Source organism: Caenorhabditis briggsae, assembly GCF_000004555.2.
Source record: "Caenorhabditis briggsae complete genome, chrII, whole genome shotgun sequence".
In the NCBI taxonomy this organism is placed as follows: domain Eukaryota; kingdom Metazoa; phylum Nematoda; class Chromadorea; order Rhabditida; family Rhabditidae; genus Caenorhabditis; species Caenorhabditis briggsae.
Genome location: NC_013486.2, coordinates 9,868,501 through 9,886,041, shown reverse-complemented (window position 1 = coordinate 9,886,041; position 17,541 = coordinate 9,868,501). Strand labels below are relative to the sequence as shown.

The 17,541-nt window shown below is 36.1% G+C and overlaps 5 protein-coding genes and 1 non-coding gene across 6 annotated transcripts in view; 4 read left to right on the top strand and 2 right to left on the bottom strand.

Annotated features, from left to right (window-relative positions):
* Positions 1–623: 623 nt before the first annotated feature.
* On the bottom strand, positions 624–1,799 carry Cbr-lec-5 (the record flags this gene model as incomplete). Its single annotated transcript, XM_002630771.1, has 6 exons — positions 624–732; positions 781–1,000; positions 1,048–1,186; positions 1,232–1,428; positions 1,472–1,637; positions 1,686–1,799. The coding sequence occupies 6 exons, from the start codon at positions 1,797–1,799 to the stop codon at positions 624–626; spliced, it is 945 nt and encodes a 314-aa protein (XP_002630817.1).
* Positions 1,800–5,181: 3,382 nt separating this feature from the next.
* CBG02520 lies at positions 5,182–6,716 on the top strand (the record flags this gene model as incomplete). The annotated part of the gene is made up of 7 exons (XM_045242534.1): positions 5,182–5,358; positions 5,422–5,699; positions 5,748–5,907; positions 5,963–6,025; positions 6,077–6,238; positions 6,287–6,460; positions 6,522–6,716. 7 exons carry the CDS (start codon positions 5,182–5,184, stop codon positions 6,714–6,716), a joined length of 1,209 nt encoding a protein of 402 aa, XP_045092279.1.
* A 243-nt stretch (positions 6,717–6,959) lies between these two features.
* On the top strand, positions 6,960–7,070 carry CBG25107. The gene has a single exon (XR_006672577.1). It is a non-coding gene; the product is annotated as an RNA transcript CBG25107 (non-coding RNA).
* Positions 7,071–8,910: 1,840 nt separating this feature from the next.
* CBG02521 lies at positions 8,911–10,955 on the top strand (the record flags this gene model as incomplete). The annotated part of the gene is made up of 9 exons (XM_045242533.1): positions 8,911–9,052; positions 9,109–9,248; positions 9,386–9,454; positions 9,504–9,810; positions 9,854–10,111; positions 10,171–10,313; positions 10,361–10,651; positions 10,698–10,817; positions 10,863–10,955. 9 exons carry the CDS (start codon positions 8,911–8,913, stop codon positions 10,953–10,955), a joined length of 1,563 nt encoding a protein of 520 aa, XP_045092278.1.
* Positions 10,956–12,069: 1,114 nt separating this feature from the next.
* On the bottom strand, positions 12,070–13,384 carry CBG02522 (the record flags this gene model as incomplete). Its single annotated transcript, XM_002630774.2, has 5 exons — positions 12,070–12,330; positions 12,374–12,769; positions 12,916–13,057; positions 13,101–13,226; positions 13,278–13,384. 5 exons carry the CDS (start codon positions 13,382–13,384, stop codon positions 12,070–12,072), a joined length of 1,032 nt encoding a protein of 343 aa, XP_002630820.2.
* A 3,349-nt stretch (positions 13,385–16,733) lies between these two features.
* The window catches only part of CBG02523, a gene marked incomplete at both ends in the record, with an annotated part of 3,001 nt that continues 2,193 nt past the window's right edge, over positions 16,734–17,541 (top strand). Inside the window, one exon of the mRNA XM_002630775.1 lies at positions 16,734–16,778. Within this exon, the coding sequence (XP_002630821.1) occupies positions 16,734–16,778 (45 nt within the window). The remainder of the gene's footprint in view (positions 16,779–17,541) is intronic.

The window sequence follows — 17,541 nt, the reverse complement described above, 5'->3', positions numbered from 1 at the left end:
GATTCGTTTCTTGCACTTTCGTTTCTTGCGGATTTCAATTCTTGCCGATTTGTACGGTCTCTGAAACGGCCGTTAACGGAAAAAACGACAATACGACGAATCAAAAAATTCCCAGAAGGAAACAATAGCAAAATAGAATTTTCCACTTGAAGTCCTTGAAAGTTGGAGTCTGTATGGAATCAGAAAGTAGCCAAAGTAAAACCGCACAAAGTGGATCTTCGAATTGTCTCGTTTCAGAACACTGTAAAGATCTTGAACGAAATTACAGGGAAATGAGCTAAAGATTAGTTTTTGAGAAACAAATAAAAATTTCTGGGTCTTTTTATACTATCTCGAAATTCAAAATACTATTCAAAATAGGATGAAAAATACGGTAGTTCTCCTTGCGCCTTTAAATTTTCTCTAACGGGACCCTTGTGGAAATTGTATCAAGTATTGAAAACCTCTGGAACAAGGCCTGAATTTGTAATGCGAATGATAGTTTTTGATTGAAAGTCGATTTTGACTTCATAATTTGATGTTCTCAAAATATACACTTTATTTAGTTGATTTAAAAGATAAAAATATGGGAAGAATTTATTTGAAATAGAGAAAGAATATATAGTTTTATTACATTGAAATGTTTAGATTCCAGGTGCATCATTAATGGTGACAGTTTGAATTTCAACATCTCCGTCAATTTCGAGAGTCTTGATGTCGCTTGGGGATCCGCGGTGGGCGAAGGTTGTAAATCTGAAGTACGAATCACTCTTGTGTTTTAAGAAAAGCTAAAGTTCTAACCTTCTGTTGTTGAGGAAGATTTGGAAAGAGAACTCCTCGTTGATGATAGTGATATCGAAGACTTGTTTCTTTTCAAGTGGCATCTTTCCTTCTCTCTCTTCCTTACCCCAGACATTGCTAGTCATGGCGTTTCTGACAATGGCTCCCTCGTTGTATCTGATGGAGACTTGAAGAGCATATTCCTTGTTCTCACGGTACAAATTGATATTCACACGCTTTCCTATAGAGAACAGTTAGAGAATACAAACAATAACTATAATTGAATACCTTTTGGAAGAGCAGAAATATCCAGTCTCTTCCCTGGAGTGAGTCCAGCAACGGCCATGTATGGATTTGGGAAGATTCTTCCTCCATAGTGGAAGAGACGAAGTTTGGAAAGATCTCCTCTGATCGAGACATGATCAATCTGTAACAAGATTTGAAATTTCTGTCATTGTATGAATAAACTGACTCCGTCAAGTGGAAGACGTTGAGTGAAGACTCCAACTTCGACACGGTTGGCGAAGACCTGGAACTTTCCATCAAGAACACGAACACGCAAATCGAATTCTTCTCCAGCCTTGAATGGATTGCTGATTCTTTGCTCATCCTCAGACCAGTTTCCGTTCTCGAAAGTGTTGTAGATCAACTTTCCGCTTCCGAGAAGTCCTGGAAATTAACTGTATAGGACAATTTACGAGCTCATAATCACCTTCGTTGAATCGGATGGAGAAGTGAAGTGGAAGATCAGCATCCTTGGCAGATCCCTTATGGAAGTTGAAGTCAACACGGGTTGGCTTATCAGAAAGAGTTCCGACGGCATGGATGGTTTGTCCAATGGCAAGTGGCTCACTAACACGGGTCTTGAAGGGAAGCTTCTGGAAATTACAGAGATTCAGATGGAATATTCCCTAGGAACTACTAACGTAATCTTGTTCTCCGATAAACTTCTTATAGTTGGTCTCTTTGAGATCAGAGGCATCTCCTTGGCAAGAGACCAAGGCTGCCAATGACAGGCAGATAAGTGTTCTGGTTATCATTCTGAAAGTTTGAGATTCAAAAGGTTCAAAACTCTAAAATCGAGAGAGGAAGAGTGGGTTACGTGACACTGCCAAAGCAAAATGACAAACTTTAGAAGATAGAATCAAGCTCTTGGGGTAGGACGAAGGAGGTGACAATTGGCAAGATAAATGTGTTGTTGATGCTGGAATCTCCGCCTTCTTCTCTACCAATTGATTCATTACATTACACCAAAAACTTTTTCTTGTTTTCCATTAGAGCTGACTATTTCGATCAGAGGCCATTATAAAAAGATATCAGAGGGGGCGAGGTGATAGTGAGCTTTGATCATAAAACGGACACCCAATAACAACAGAAATTGTTCTTTTTTCGAAAGGTGGTTGAGCTCCAGTGTAAAAGAAAGAAAAAGAAGAAGAGCTACATAAAAAAATAAATTCAAAGTTCAAAAGAAGAAAATATGTTTGTGTTGTATAGCAGCAGTGTCTCGAGGAAACAAACATCAAATGCGACATTTGATGGATTTACGATGTTCGTGGAAATTTTGGGATGCATGGCTGATGAAATCTCTGACTAATATTGAAAAAGCACTTGACAAGAGTGAGAGAGTTTCGAATCAAAATGAATACTCCTGAACAAGATGACATGGCTACTGTTCAGGATGATGGTGCACTATAACCCGGACTGATAATAATGAGTATATCCTCAGACATAAGTATATTGGAAGCACGAAAATTGGTAGAAATATGATTTTTCGTTGAATTCAAAACTGCTGAAATTTTCAAAGCAATTCGTCAAGTGTAGGTATTCTCGTGATTGTCCAAAGATGAATCGCGTAATTTTTCGGATTCTAAATTTCTTATGATTTTCATAAGACGGGACGGGGCAACTTTGACAAACGATATCTCAGCTCACAGTCTATAAGATTCTGTAAATCAGAAATTTCAAAATTACAAGAAAAGTGAAAATTGCAGGAAATCGAGATATTTCTAAATTTCTGAAATTCCATGAATATCAGAAACTTCTAAGTACGATAGCGAGATAGTAAAAAGAAGAAGAGGTTTAGAGAAAACCAGCCTGTTTGCCGTGCCTCCAACGCTTCAAACGTCTGACTGGTGCGCCTACGGCTCGTGTTCGTCGATTCGCTCCTCATATTTTGAAATCTAATTAAAATCTCTGATTTTTAATTTTTTAGACCTGACAACTTTTATAACATTTTATTGTAGATCAAATTTGGTCTCGTGGATTTTTCCACTTCTCTTCTGGGAAAAAAAAACGGAATGACAAACAAAGAAGAAAACAGACAGCACTCCATTTTTCTTATTCCACACTGGATTTCGAAAAGTTCCTGGCTTTCGAAAAGTCGAAAAATCGTTACCACTTCATTTGGATCCTCTTGCCCTTTCTGTTGGTAAAATACGAATAGATCAAAACGAGTACTATTTGACAAATAAGAGATCACAGGATTTCAACCCCCTTGACCATTTAAATTGTAACGAGACTAATTCAACATCCACTGATTGAAGGTACTGTATTGGCATCCACAATTTATGGAAGTGCCCAAGCTTTACTTGAAAAAATGTTGCTCGATTTAATTGGAAATCGGTCAATGATTTACACAAAGAAATTTAAATTTTTGGATCCATGGCTTTATCGATTTCCTGAGAATCTGAAAATTCAAGCAGAGATAATTGAAGACAGATGGTTCTACTTGCGTCATGGTGAGCTTTATGCCAATGTTTTATTCAAAAAAAGGGCTTTCAGCCGACCTAGACCGGATCGCAAACACTTTCGGACCAAAGCAAAAGCGGTGGAACAAGAGTTAAGGCAGATGAGAAGTTGGTTGTTTAAAAGCAATTCGAAATTCAAAAATTCAGATTTTTATTTTTCAGGTTCCCCAATACCTTATACTCGATATGCATACCCCAAACCAACGTCCCAAATACAGAAATTCAATTTTCACTCATCAAAATTTCATCAAATAATCCTAAATTCCAAATTCATCTGAAAATTCAACCACCAGGAACTGCAATCCCCGAACAATCCGATTCGATGTATTGGGAATCAAAATTATGGGAAATTCGAAAATTTTGTCAATCTGGTGAAAGTCAAAGTCTTTTTGGAAATATTTTTGTTTGGTGTTTGTATTTCCTTTGCTATGGTTTTTTTATTTGTATTTTTTATCTAATGTTTTCCGTCTGAGAAAGCCTAAACTCTTGAGCTATAAAATGAACTTTATTGTTCATTACATTGTCTTGAATTTCCAGAAAACCGCTATTATTCATAACCGATAGTTCTTTCAATATTTAATTTCAAATTCACTTCACATCATTTCTATAAGCGTTCCACTTCAAGGCGAATTCGGAATGTGAAAACGGACGAGCGCCGGATGATCGTTTGCTAAAACAGTGGGAAAATGTGCAAGAACTTCCGGGAACTGCTTGTTTGTAACATCGAGCACTTATATGACACAAAATCGAATCTTCATCCAATCAGAGATTTTACACTGTCATATATCCCTTCAATTACCGTAAACATTCTAATCGAAGACTAACCAAACCGCTAACTTTGAGCTCACATATCTCACTTCCTGCAAAACATATCAAAAAGTAATCAACTGACCAAATATGTAACATTATAAAAAACATATTTTGTCACTTGATTACTTTTTGATATCTTTCACAGGAACTGAGATAAATTGGCTCAATTTTCCGATCAACTAATGATCCGTCAAAAAATTGCCAATGGTCCGTTTGCATCGTTCAGATACCAACTTATCATTTTTCGTCTTCTCGCCGCCACTCTAACGACTACCATTCGAATTTGCTTTTCCTTCAAGGCAGAGCGTTCTCACCATCTCCACCTCCGCATGCAAAACGAATTATAAAAATGCGAATTTTCCGCCTAGAAAAGAATGCAGACCTTCCCTGATTTTCCATTCTTTCCCCGTTTAGAATGCGGGCTCCCACCTTTTTCTTATTGTTCCTCTTGATATGTATTACTCCCTGTTCCAATTCTGCTGTAACAAAGAACATTGTCCAGAATCATATCAAAACGTATTTAAAGTTCAAGCTTCTCAAAGTTCATAGTTGTTTTTAGCATTGCTGACTTTTCTGTTGATCCGTGTGATGACTTCTACGCGCACGTCTGTCCAATGGGAACTACAAAACAAGATTTTCTATCGAGTATCTGGGAAACAAAACGGCAAATTGTTAGAGATTATAAATTCGAACATCCTGAAAATCTTTATGTAAATGATTTTGTGAGTTCAAGAAGCTGTTCGATTGGATTTTTAAAGTACTTTTTTCAGAGTACTGATAAGACAAGAAAAGTGTCAGAGATCGTAACCCAATTCCTTCATTCCGACGAATCTTTAACTTTGTGAGACGAATATGAACTACTCATATGTTTCAAACGAAATATTTTATATGTAATGCTAATCAGAAAATTGTCTCTATTTTCACTCGCCACCTATTGGAATTTAATATTGGAGAAACAGACTCATTGGAAAACTGGAAAAGATCATCATGTGAACAGAAGATGGAAATTGTTAGAAAACTTATCTATCCAACTCAGAAGTTTGTGAGTTTCATAGAATAGTTATGATTCAGTTCAATTCAATATATCCTTATCAATATATCACAGATCTATTCTCGAATGATTATCAGCCAGGCAATGGATGGATCCATCGCTAACTCTTTGATGAAAAAACTGGATAAAAAGTTGAGACAACTTTTCCCAAAGCTTAAAATGGGAGTGCTGAAAGAGTTGAGAAAAACTCCATGGGTAGTGAATAATGGTGCATTGGAAATGTATGAAGATGCTCTTCAGAAAATCAATTTCACAACATTTTCGGATATTCGAAAACCGCTGAAACATGCTCAATCGGTTTTTCTTCGGGCAAAAAATAAATGCATAGATTTGTAAGTTTCTATATTGTTCATCGAGATTCACAGGCTTCTGAATTTCAGAATCCGTGCAAAGTATTCTGAAGAAATCGAAGATGGAATATGTGAAGTTGTAGCTGCGGGAGAAGCGGTACGGTATATCAACAAGCCAATTGAATCCGTTTATCAGAGCGATTTGAGAGACATTTTGACTGACCAAACGGCAGCATTCAATTCAAAAGATGTTAGTATAGAATTGATTTGTCTTCTGAAACTGAACTGAAGCTTTTTTTTTTCAGAATCATATTTACATTGGAAATGACTTTACGTTGCTAGCAAACACTGATTATCTATCGGACTTGGTTTTGAATTCTTCATGAAGTTCGAAAATTTAGGATAATTATTATTTTCAGTACGGTGGAATCGGTTTCTCCATGACCCATGAAATTTTGCACACTCTGGTTTTCGACTACCGCGATTTTGAATCCCACAATTCGTTGGCCGAATTTTGGACAAAAGACGCAAAATGCGTAGAGGAACAAACTCGTAAAACATGTGAAACTTTTCCAACTGTGGTCCGTTCACACAAAACTTCGATATTCGATTTTAGAAGGATATTTTAGACATGTGATGCCAAAGAGACATTTGAAGAAGACGCTGCTGACCTAGCTGCCTACCGTATCGTTTGGAATTTGTATAAGAAGGCGTACACAAGAAAAACTGTTGTAGAGAAATATGAGGATTTGGATAAGAAACAACTATTTTTCTACGGTGCTGCGGTTGTTTTTTGCTCACCGGTAAGAATACGATTTCATTAAAATTCTCATTTTAATTCACGAGATATTCTTATACTTTCAGAATGGGATGGAGAAATATTCACATCACGACACTACCCATTCCAATGTCTATCAAAGAGTTAATTCTTTGATGTCCCAAATGGATGGGTTTTCTGAGGCTTTCAAATGCAAACCGAGGGAAAGAATGGTCCGGAACAAAGCGAGAACTTGCGAGTTGTACGGCTCCAAAGCTGAAAGGAAGAAAAAATTTCATTAACTAAATGTGATTTCGAACTCCTGAAATAAACTTTTTCTTGTCACATTTGTCTCCTCTCTGCACCAAGAAGATACGAACCAACACCTCTCTCCTCGTTTTTGCCTCTCTTTCGCCGCTACACCACCTCCTGCATTTCTCGTCGTCTGCGTCTATTCAAACGGGCACTCTCTTGTGGCCGACGCGGGCCTCGATTGATGTCGGTACATAAAAATACATAAGAGGCAAGACAGCGCAGTGTTCGTCGGTTTTAACCCAGTTACTCAAGGTACGCTGGAGTTCCGACCTTTCGCAAGAAAGTGTTGAACAAATCATAATTTTTGGAACGCTCTGCTGGGGTTATCCGGCAGGGCAAAAATGACTGAAAAATAACGAATACGGATGAAATAGATATTTCGAAATTGAGAAAAAGATAATTGAGGTTCCGTAACGGATTTTTCCGTTCCCGATGGAAAGAACTTTGTATTTCTGTAAAACAAAAACGCATCATGTTTCTTCGAGAGTGATCATACTGGAAAAGAATAAAAAATTGCATCTGGTTGCTCTAATAAGCCAAAAACTTTTGTAGCAAAAACCCGATCATGGCCCGACCTTGGACTGGATGGAGTGAAAGCTGTCCACAGAATTTGATATGATAATAGACATGAGGAATGCGTTGGCAATTGATCAGGTGAGATTTTCTCCGGAATTCGCAATCGGAAGTAAGTTAAAATTGGGGTCACATAGAATAGTCAAATGAATACGGATTTTTGAAAGACTTTTAATATCCATGTTTTTCAACTCTGGAAAAATAATTTTTCATTTGTTGTTATAACTGTTAACACATACATCGAAGAACAGAACTATTCTGTACTGGCTCGAAACTCAAATTTTCATTACCCCCTAACAGTTGTGCCTGAAACTGTTATCAATGGTGTTGGGAAGACAGTGTTATCAATTAACAGACGCAGGAACTGTGAAAAATATACAAATATGTCATATTTGCCAACTATGGAATCAATGAATATATTTATCTTTGGGGGTCTACTCTCGTTTTGTAGTGAGCTAGTACTTTTTTGAGGAAATTCGAAAAAAGTACTAGAGTTGAGTATCTAGTCTTCTTTGATTTTGAATAGGACTTGATTAGTGTTATCAGTCATTTTGGTGTGATGACGAATTCAAAGTTCTCGATTGTACTGATCATTCCTTGTCTCATTTCTTCCAAAGCTTTTGAAAATGGACAAAATAATATATACTCGGGGAACAATTTCATAGGTCTGTATTTATTTTTCTATAACACGAAATGAGTGAATCTATCTTCGAAACCCCTTAATTTCTAGAAAAGTGACTCTTTTTTTTCGTTTTGTATAGCTATCACAATTTGAAAGGGATTTGAAAAAATGATTTCTAGCAATTTCCGGAAATTGATTCTCTAAAAATTCTAAAACGTTTGAAATTTCGAATTTTCAAACTCTGAATTTTCCACACATTTGAAAATTCGGAGTTTGAGTTTTTAAGAAATTGTAGAATTTCTGCTTACCTTAATTTTTTTTAAATTTTCTTGAAATTTTTGGAACTTTGGAAATTTTTTAAAAATAATGAGATTTCTAAATTTCTGATTTTTTTGGAGTTTTGATTCTCTGAATTTTTCAAATTTCCGATTTTTTGATTCACAGCTGTATTTTTTCTGTAGTTATTTTTCTGGGACATCCAAAATTTATGTCATAGAAAATCAACCATCTCTTCAGCATATAAACACCTGCTCGTCTAATCTAATCCGTTGTATTTGTCTCCATGACAACTACTTGTTTCCCGTCTATTCTTCAAGAATTCCGTTGTTTCTCTAAATCTCTCTGTTGAAATTTTTATGATTTCAATTCGGATGAAAAAAACGACGGGCTTTGTTTCCATAGATTCTCCTTAAAGTTTTCGTTTCTTCATATTTTTGTTGTTGGTCTTTCAATCAAAAACATAGATATTCAAGCTTCGGGTAGAACCAGACGATAAACTTTCAAAAGATCTCTGGGGTTTGCTTTCTTATGCTAATATTTCCGAAAAATTATAATAACCGATGTTTTAGTATTGTGCGCTTGTATCAATGGTCGATGAAACCACAGTTTGATGGCCTCTCCGAAAACTGTTACAGCATCATTTTCCTCCTAACCTATTCAATCAATTCAAAACTTTTCTTATTTTTTTTTCAAAATACATTTTTCAGATGAGGAGTAAAATTCGATATCAGCTTCTCGACCAGGCGGGTGCTCCGAGAAATTTCCGATTATTATGGTTGTTTTTATTTGCTGTGGCTTGTTTTGTTGCCTATTTCTTACTTTCCTCTCCATCTACAAACGGGGTTTTCAGTAAGATTTTTAATGTTCTAGATCATTCTTATTCAACAATTTTCAAAATTTTCCAGATCCACTAAAACCAGATGCAAGAAATCCAATAACCTATGAGCAAGTGATGAAAGATTTGAGAAATGAAATTGATCAGAGAAATGTGATAATCAATGAATTACAGCAGGATTTGGAAAAGATGGAGCTGAAAAATGATTTCGTGGGTTGCAAAGCTACGGTTAAATAGGACTCTGAACAAACACATTGGTACATTTGAATGCTAAAAAAGATAAATTAGTCGGAGTCCTCTTTAATTTCTCTCGATTTATTCAAAATTTCAAACAATTCAAATTTCAGAAAAATCTATACAGGAGAAGACCGGAAACAGATCACGTTGACTGTGGAAGGATTCTATCCGGAGACAAGGTATTCAGAAGAAGAACATCACTTGGATTCAAATCCATTTCATTTTCAGGTTTATTTAGAATCAGTTTCTGGAAAGAATCGTATAAAAATAGTGGAAAATGATCAACTGGATATGTCTTGTGCAGCCATTATGAATCGTATTTTACCACCTGGATCAAATTTGAAGCCGTTGAAAAATGGAGTTGCATTTGCTAGAATTGTTTATGCAGATTACGAAATGATTGAGAAACAAATTCAAATGTCCTACCACCCACAAAATTCATTTTGTTTCGCAATCGACAAAAAAGCTCCGCCCCAATTCCACGAGAGATTGAGAGTAATGGCAGCTTGTCTTCCAAATGTTCTACTACTTCCTGGTAAATTTGAAATCGACTTTCTCTAGAAATTTTTTTCTTGCAGATGAAGAATCAGTGGATTCAGCCGGCCATAATATCAACTCTGCTCACTACAATTGCATGCGAGTTCTGATCAATAAACCTGGATGGAACTATGTGATTCTTCTCCAGAATCATGATCTCATCACAAAATCCGTATATGAGTTAGAGCAGGTATATGAATGGCTCGGTGGGGCAAATGATGTGGAGATTACCCCAGAAGCAGGAAGACTCGATAACAAGTTCAAATGGGATCCAAAGTCATTGAAGATGTTTAGAAATGGTATGGTTTCATAAAATGTTGATTATGAAAAACGAATATAAAGCTAACTAGTATTTCAGCAACCGGAATAGACGAAGTGATCTTGAATGGGAAAATGAAGTTTGCCAAAGGAGCCGCCCAGGGATCTCTATCGAGGGCTGCTGTTGATTGGATGGTACGGACCGCCGATTTGACAACTTATATCGACCAATGGAACAAAGGAGTGAGTCGATTCGCAAAGTAGTTATCCTAAAAAAAAGCTATTTCCAGGGATTCGGAGTAGATGAGCAATTTATCCAGAGTTTCCAAGTTAGCTCAGATCTTGGTATGCCTGGTCATTTCACAGATGAATGTTTGAAGCAGGGAAAGAAAGCAGACTTTGTATCCAGGTTTGTAATGCCCTACGAGCTTAAAACAAGTTATGAAACCTCTAGAATGTCACAATGGAAATATGGAGATTCGGATAAATGTGGATCGAAGACGGTTCGTCATGCGATATGTCTTTTAGGCATTGAAGATTTCCGAACACTAGCTGCATATCCTAATCTTATGTTTAACAAAGTGAGTGGCCGAAAATTGAAACAGATCAAATTATTGTATAATTTAGATGATTCCATCGTTTGACTATGCAATCGTAGAATGCTCCGCAGAATTGCTTCATAATCGGACGTTTTTGGGTCAAGAAGATCATAAGCTAGAAGAGGATTATTATAAAAATATGATTAATGTGAGTAAGAATTGAAGATTTTTTGAAATTATGACGAGATTACAGGTTTTGTATCACAAGAATCATCTAGATCCGAACTTTAAACTAGAATGCACTCCATCGTACACGAAGTGGGCAGCTAGAGATTATCCATTATAACAATTATCTTTCTTTTTTTTTGAGAAATCTAATTTGGTTGTTGAGTTTTTTATAATAGTTTTTTTATAATAGGGGTTCTAACGGGTTTCACACTAGTTAGGCGAGATAAATTATTTTTTGGTTTACGTTTTTCTTGAGAATGTTAACCTCCAATTATTAAAAGGAGCCTAGTCAAAAAATTTTTATTCGTCAGGTTTTTGAATATTCTGTAAAAAGATCATGAATATCAAAAAATAAAGTATGTTTTTGTATCATTTTTCCTGGGTTATTTGCTACATTTTACAGAAATGCTTGACATTTCATCTCTATTTTGAAGAAAATCACAGTCAAAAAACAAAAACAAAATAGATTTATGGCCACCACCGTACTTGGTGGTATTTCAAAGGAATGGAGACTGGGAACTTTCAGATGAAGGTACCACTATGACTGTCGCTCTGTACCAGAGACCTAATTATAGAAATTGAATGTGACAGTCAAACGAAATAAGGAAAAATGATCAATGGTTACTACCACTTTCTTTTTCAGCCCCCGTATTCTCCGAACCTTATACTTCTGGACAAATGGACTTTTGAAACTCTTAAAGAAGGGGGAGGATAGGAGATTTTTTCGGAGATTCTGTGGTTTTTTTGGCGCCACACCTTCAATACTCGCCTCACAAGTTCAGCTTCTCGAGCGGAATTTAAAACGGATAGACGGAATTTCGAGACAATTATTATTTCATTTTCCTTCCACCATAAACGTCATCTTGATAGAAAAGACTTCGAGTGAAAAAATTCCTATGCAATCGTAGAATGCTCCGCAGAATTGCTCCATAATCGGACGTTTTTGGGTCAAGAAGATCATAAATTAGAAGAAGATTATTATAAAAATATGATTAATGTGAGTTCAAATGGAACATTTGTTCGAACAATGACACGATCAGGTTCTGTATCACAAGAATCATCTAAATCCTAACTTTAAACTGGAATGCACTCCATCGTACAAGGAGTAATTTGCGAGAGATTATCCACTATAACTAATTATCTTTTTTGGGTAAATCTAATTTTTTTAGAATGAAATTCAAAGATGTTTTGTACTAGTATACAATTTTTCGTGAAGAATTTCATCAAAACTTTTATTCACAGTATCCCAAATGATAATTAAAAAAGTTCTGATCAAACAAATACATATGCGCCACAGGTTTCTTCCACCAAGACCCTTTCAAACAGTATTCCGTTTCTGGTTGATTACAAATCACATAATTATCAACAGCCATGTGACTTCCATAGAATATTTCAAAACTGTTGTGATGGGCGGTTTCGATAGTTTGAGATATTCTAAACGGCGAGTCTGGAACAAAATCACCATCTCGGACCACTCGGAATTCTTCGGAGACCTAAAAACTGTAAAATATTTTCGAGTCCCGTATACAGACTTACATGTTGCCGCAATAGCTTTACGAACGTTTCATCTCCAGACCTTGGCGCAGATACGGAGTAGAGACTTGTCAGCTTCTGCGGGTACTTCATTGCCACATGTAGTGCAAATACTGTAGACATGGCACCACCCAAAGAATGTCCAGTAACCACCAAAGAATACGTTGGATACTTTATGACAGCCTTCTCCAGACAATCATCGAATCCAAACTCCAGAATCTCTTTGTACATTCTGGAATAGATTGCAACCATTTTTCCGCCCAATGGGAAATCCTCCATCCATCCCATCATGAAAACATAGAACTGTGAAACAAATTGAACAGGATCGTTTGTGGATCGGAATCCAATGAAAATGTGTTGAAGATCGTGATTGACTCCGATCAACACTCCAATTGTTCTCTGGAAATTTGAAAAGCTATTTTTTAAATTGCATTTTACCAGAATACAGGTGAAAAGTTCAGCGTTTGAAAAACTCTAATTTTTAAAATTGTAGGATACAACCATTATAAACTGATTAGAAATAAATAGAGTAAACCTACACTCACCCCTTCAAGTTTTGTCGGAACATCCAGCTCATTCAGAACGTCGACTCTTGCTTTTAACTTCATCAGACATGACATTGGTGCTCCAACGGGAGAATACTCACTGACTCGATTTGCTGCATGAATATATGCGGCCACTTCCGTTCTGAAAAAAACTGTCCTATCGGATACAATTTCGCTCAATTAACCTCAAAAACGTATCACTATAAGTGGTCGGAATCTTTGAGAGAGGACAGTTTATATCGTGGATAACCGTCTTCCAAGGATGACATAAATATTTCGACGGGACGCACTCATTTGATTCTAAGCACCATCTGAAAATAGATTAGTGATTTCGACAGAGCACAAAAAAAAGTCAAATTTACCTACAACTAATACCACTGTCAACAATTCCAGCACAAGTCTCACACGATGTAAACTGACTGCATTGATTCAATTCGAGGTTTTTGACAAATACTAATAATTGAGTCATGAATATGAAAAGAAAAACATCTCTCATATTTGATAACATGAATAGAAGCGAAAAAGAAAAGAAGTGGTAAAAAGAAAGCGTCTGTTAGAGGCGGCAGGTATTCAATTAGTTTTTTTTCTTTTTCAGCTGTCCAGTTGGGGATTTGAAGAAGAAAAAGAGAAGTTAGGTTGGCAGAGAGCTGGTAAAATATCAATGCTGAATAGATTGATAAAATGGAATTGGTAATGTTCTAAAAGTTATTAGATTGGTTTAGAGTTAAAATTCGGATGCCGTATTCGCTCTAATAGAAACCCATCTTGTTGGGCTCTATTACCTCGGTTCATATGAGAGATATCAAAAAAACCTCCAAATGATAAATTGTTTATCATAATTACACCAATATTTTGTCAGTTGACCACATCTTGATATCTTTTCCGGAAACTGAGATAAATGACTCAAATTTGAAAGATTTCACTCTATTCGAGTGTTTAGGGCATTTTCTTCACACAAATGGGATTTGCGAGTTGGAAGCTTTTGAAGTTAGAAGCCTCGGAATGTTGTCTTCTGTGACAGACTCTGTGTTAAAATTCTGAAAACGATTCTGTGAATTTTTATCATATTTTGTCATGCGTCCAAAGTTCAAGCCAGAGATGCACGGACAGTCCGTTTTCCGTTGTTCGGCCGTTTGTGGCTGTCTGTTGTCCGTTGAAAAAAAAGAAAAATTGAAGCTAAAAGTTTGAAAAGGTACTAAAAATGGTGGATGAGCTCCGCTTCATTTTCCATCACTATTTTCCATCGTTAATTTGCACCATCTTCATTTTTTATGGAAATACCGTATTTGCTCTGATAAAAGCCATCCTTGAGCTCAATTATCTCGATTCCTTTGAAAAGTATTAAGAATCTGTCAATTGATAAATAATTGGCTCTTGTCAGTTTTGAAAAATTCTGCGCATAGTTCGGCCGTTGTTGGCTATCAGTTTTCCTAAAAAATTACAGGCCCACTTCATTTCAAAAGTGTTCATCTAACTTCTGGAAAACATATATTGTTTGTGAATACTCAAACCCAATTGTGTTTTACGATTATTCTGAACGTTATCGTAAAATCTAAGGCCTTGAAAACAACAAATATTTACAAGAAACCTTGAATTTGCCCAATGATGTCTTTTTTCCACGAGACGAGGCACACAAGCAACAAACATTCAAATAGAGTCTGCATCACATCATCTCTCAACCTTCCTTGTTTTCCTTTCCTGTTTTTTTTCAAATAAAATAAAACTTTCGTTTCTGACCATCACAGTATCCATTATGATCATCCTATGTGCCCTACTTACCCGTTTCACATGACTGCTCCTCTCAGCAGAACGGAAACCAATGAAAACCGAAGAGAACAGAATATATAAGAAGATGATACAGGTAAATCCAACCTGATTTGGTTTTTTGCTGTTGACGGTTTTCGCATATTTTACTTTCAGTCCCTAACCAGAATTCTAGTAGTCAACTGACAAATTGTTTATCATAACTTCAAAAATATTTTGTCAGTTGACCACCTTTTGATATTTTTCACAGGAACAGGAAAATGATATTTTTCACAGGAAATTGGCTCAAAGTTGTAAGTTAGGGGCTCATCCTATCCGAGTGGTTACCTATCCGAGTGGTTAGGCTCATCCTATCCGAGTGGTTAGGTTTCAATTATTTCACTGTTAGCAACCAATTCTTGTTAAAAGGCTGAGTGATCAAATTCAAAGTGTATCTATCAGTGATGGAAGGCATTTCTGTATCCTTTTCCGTTTTGAGCTTTCCGGATGGTTTTGGAGATTTTTTTCCGTTTCCGTTTTCCGGAAAATTCGTCAATTTTTCAGCGGATGGAAAATTTCGGAAGCAACAAAACATCCTAGTATTCACGCCATCTGTTGAATCTTTTTTCTGATATTACTGATCTATATGTACAGAACTACGTGAGGAAAATCGACTTGTTCACTTTTCCTCCCTTCCTTTCCCAATAATCCCGTGTCTTTGCAATTTATCTCTTTTCGGTCTTCTTCATCTTCTTTACTCAACAAAATACATTCACATGTCTCTCTCATCCGCCCTTCATCTTCTATTCACACCCGTTCTTTTTCTTTTATCCTCTTCTGTATACTGTACTGATAAACAGTGATAGCGCTTTGCGCCGACGCTGACTAACTAGGTCAATCAAAACACCAAGTGATTATTCTCTTCAAGTGATGATCTATAATACTTCCGATTGAATAGAGGATCGGCTAGTTTCGAAGCTGACCGATTCATGGCTAGTATTATGTTTATGAGAGGATTATTGGTTTACTCTTTTCGAAGTGTTAGTATATTGTTCTTGTTGGAACCCATTAAAAATATTGACCTGTACACTTTTTCGAACTATAGGAATCACCATACTTGCAAACCGGGCCCTGCCATAGATTCTTTTTAGAATCGATATTTTTGGAGCAACTAAATTGGATACGATGAAACTCGACAAATACTACAAAATGATATTATTTTTAAAGCCATTTTGTAGGATTCGTCGAGTTCTCCCAAAGTTAGTTCAGTCGGTCCAAAATATCGTTTCTGAAAGAAGCTATGGCAGGTCCCGTTTTACAAGTATCTTTTTCTAAGCTAAAATCAACCATTATCCAATTTGGAGAACCTACAACTTCCGGATATCTCTCCAAATAAAAATAAATGTTCTCTATTATTTTGAACATTCTTCATCCGGAATCTCAAAATACCTCATCAACCGAAGCGATAACAATCGGCTATAGATCAATTTTTTGTTTTGTTGATTCTCAAATTCAATAAGTTAAAGTTCTTTTCAAAACGTTCATAAGTTAGAATCACGATCTTTCACCAGCTCTCCCGAATAACAACTTCCTATTTTTGATTTATAAGGATCAGAACTCCCAGAACCACCATCACCACGTCATTTTCCTTCCTATTACCTTGTTACCATCGATACCAATCTCTTACAGGTAAAAACAGACGACAAAAAACCAACCATCTGTTTCCATTTTCCTTGTTTCTTGACAAAAATAATCTCGAATTTCCATCTTGTCTCACTTTTTGTTAGGAGTACCAGTCAAAAGTCTTGAATACCCAAATAACCCGTTCTTCGTCTTCTTTTCCTTGTTTGAAAATATCTTGTCTCTTTCCTTTCCCTGTCCGAGAATGATTCTCCATTCAAAAGACTTCATGATCACTTCTGGTGCACTTTTTTGGAAATGGTAACCTTGTTCTCTTTTTTTCTTTTTTCTTCCACCCATTTTTTCTTTTTCTATCTTGTGATTTCATTCATTTTTGAAGGTCGCATTCTGATTGTCTTCCTCCTAATCCAAATCGTTAACCCAACCCATACAGTATGAATCAATCCGAACGAGAATTCGTTAATTTTCTTCGAAGTGAGGTGAGTTTTGTTTATGTTGGAAGAATTCAGAAACCGAGACGGTTCAGATGGTATCAATTGTCATGTGAACATTTATTTACTGTATTTTGGTCTAGAATCATATACGTGTGTAGTTTGGGAGACAGAATTTGAAGGTTGTGATGTGATTAGGAAACTGTTTATTTCGAAACGCATTTGTTCGTTCTCAGTTTGCCGAGGGATGGTAGAACTAAAAACCTTACGCATGAAAATCATTCAAAATAATGAAGAGTTTGAAACGCATTGAGTTCTCAGTGGTCCTGCGATAAACACTCTAATAGAATACCATCCAAGTCATCAACTTTGAGTCAATTTATCTAGTTTCCATTAAAAAGTAACATAAAGTGGTTAAATGACAAATCATTTTTGAGATTATGCTAAAAATTGTATCAGTTGGTCACTTTTTGATTTCTGCCATAGGAAACGAGATATATGGGTTCAAAGTTTTGAGGAATTCTGTCAGAGTGTCTACGGTAACTATGTATTTTGAAGTTATCAATCAGGAATTCACTTTGGCATCAACTTGTGAATTACGAGTTCAATTGAATTAAACTTTCAAAAAGCTTAAATGACAGAATTTTGATTACCATTTTGCCCATTCACTCACAACTCACAAATCATTCAAAAAACTGGAAAACACCACAAAAGTCAAAATTAATTTGGATTATAATAAGTTAACATTGTATATATAAGACGGTAGAAATTTTAAGAATTTTTTTCTCATTTCTGAAAAACCGGAATTTCT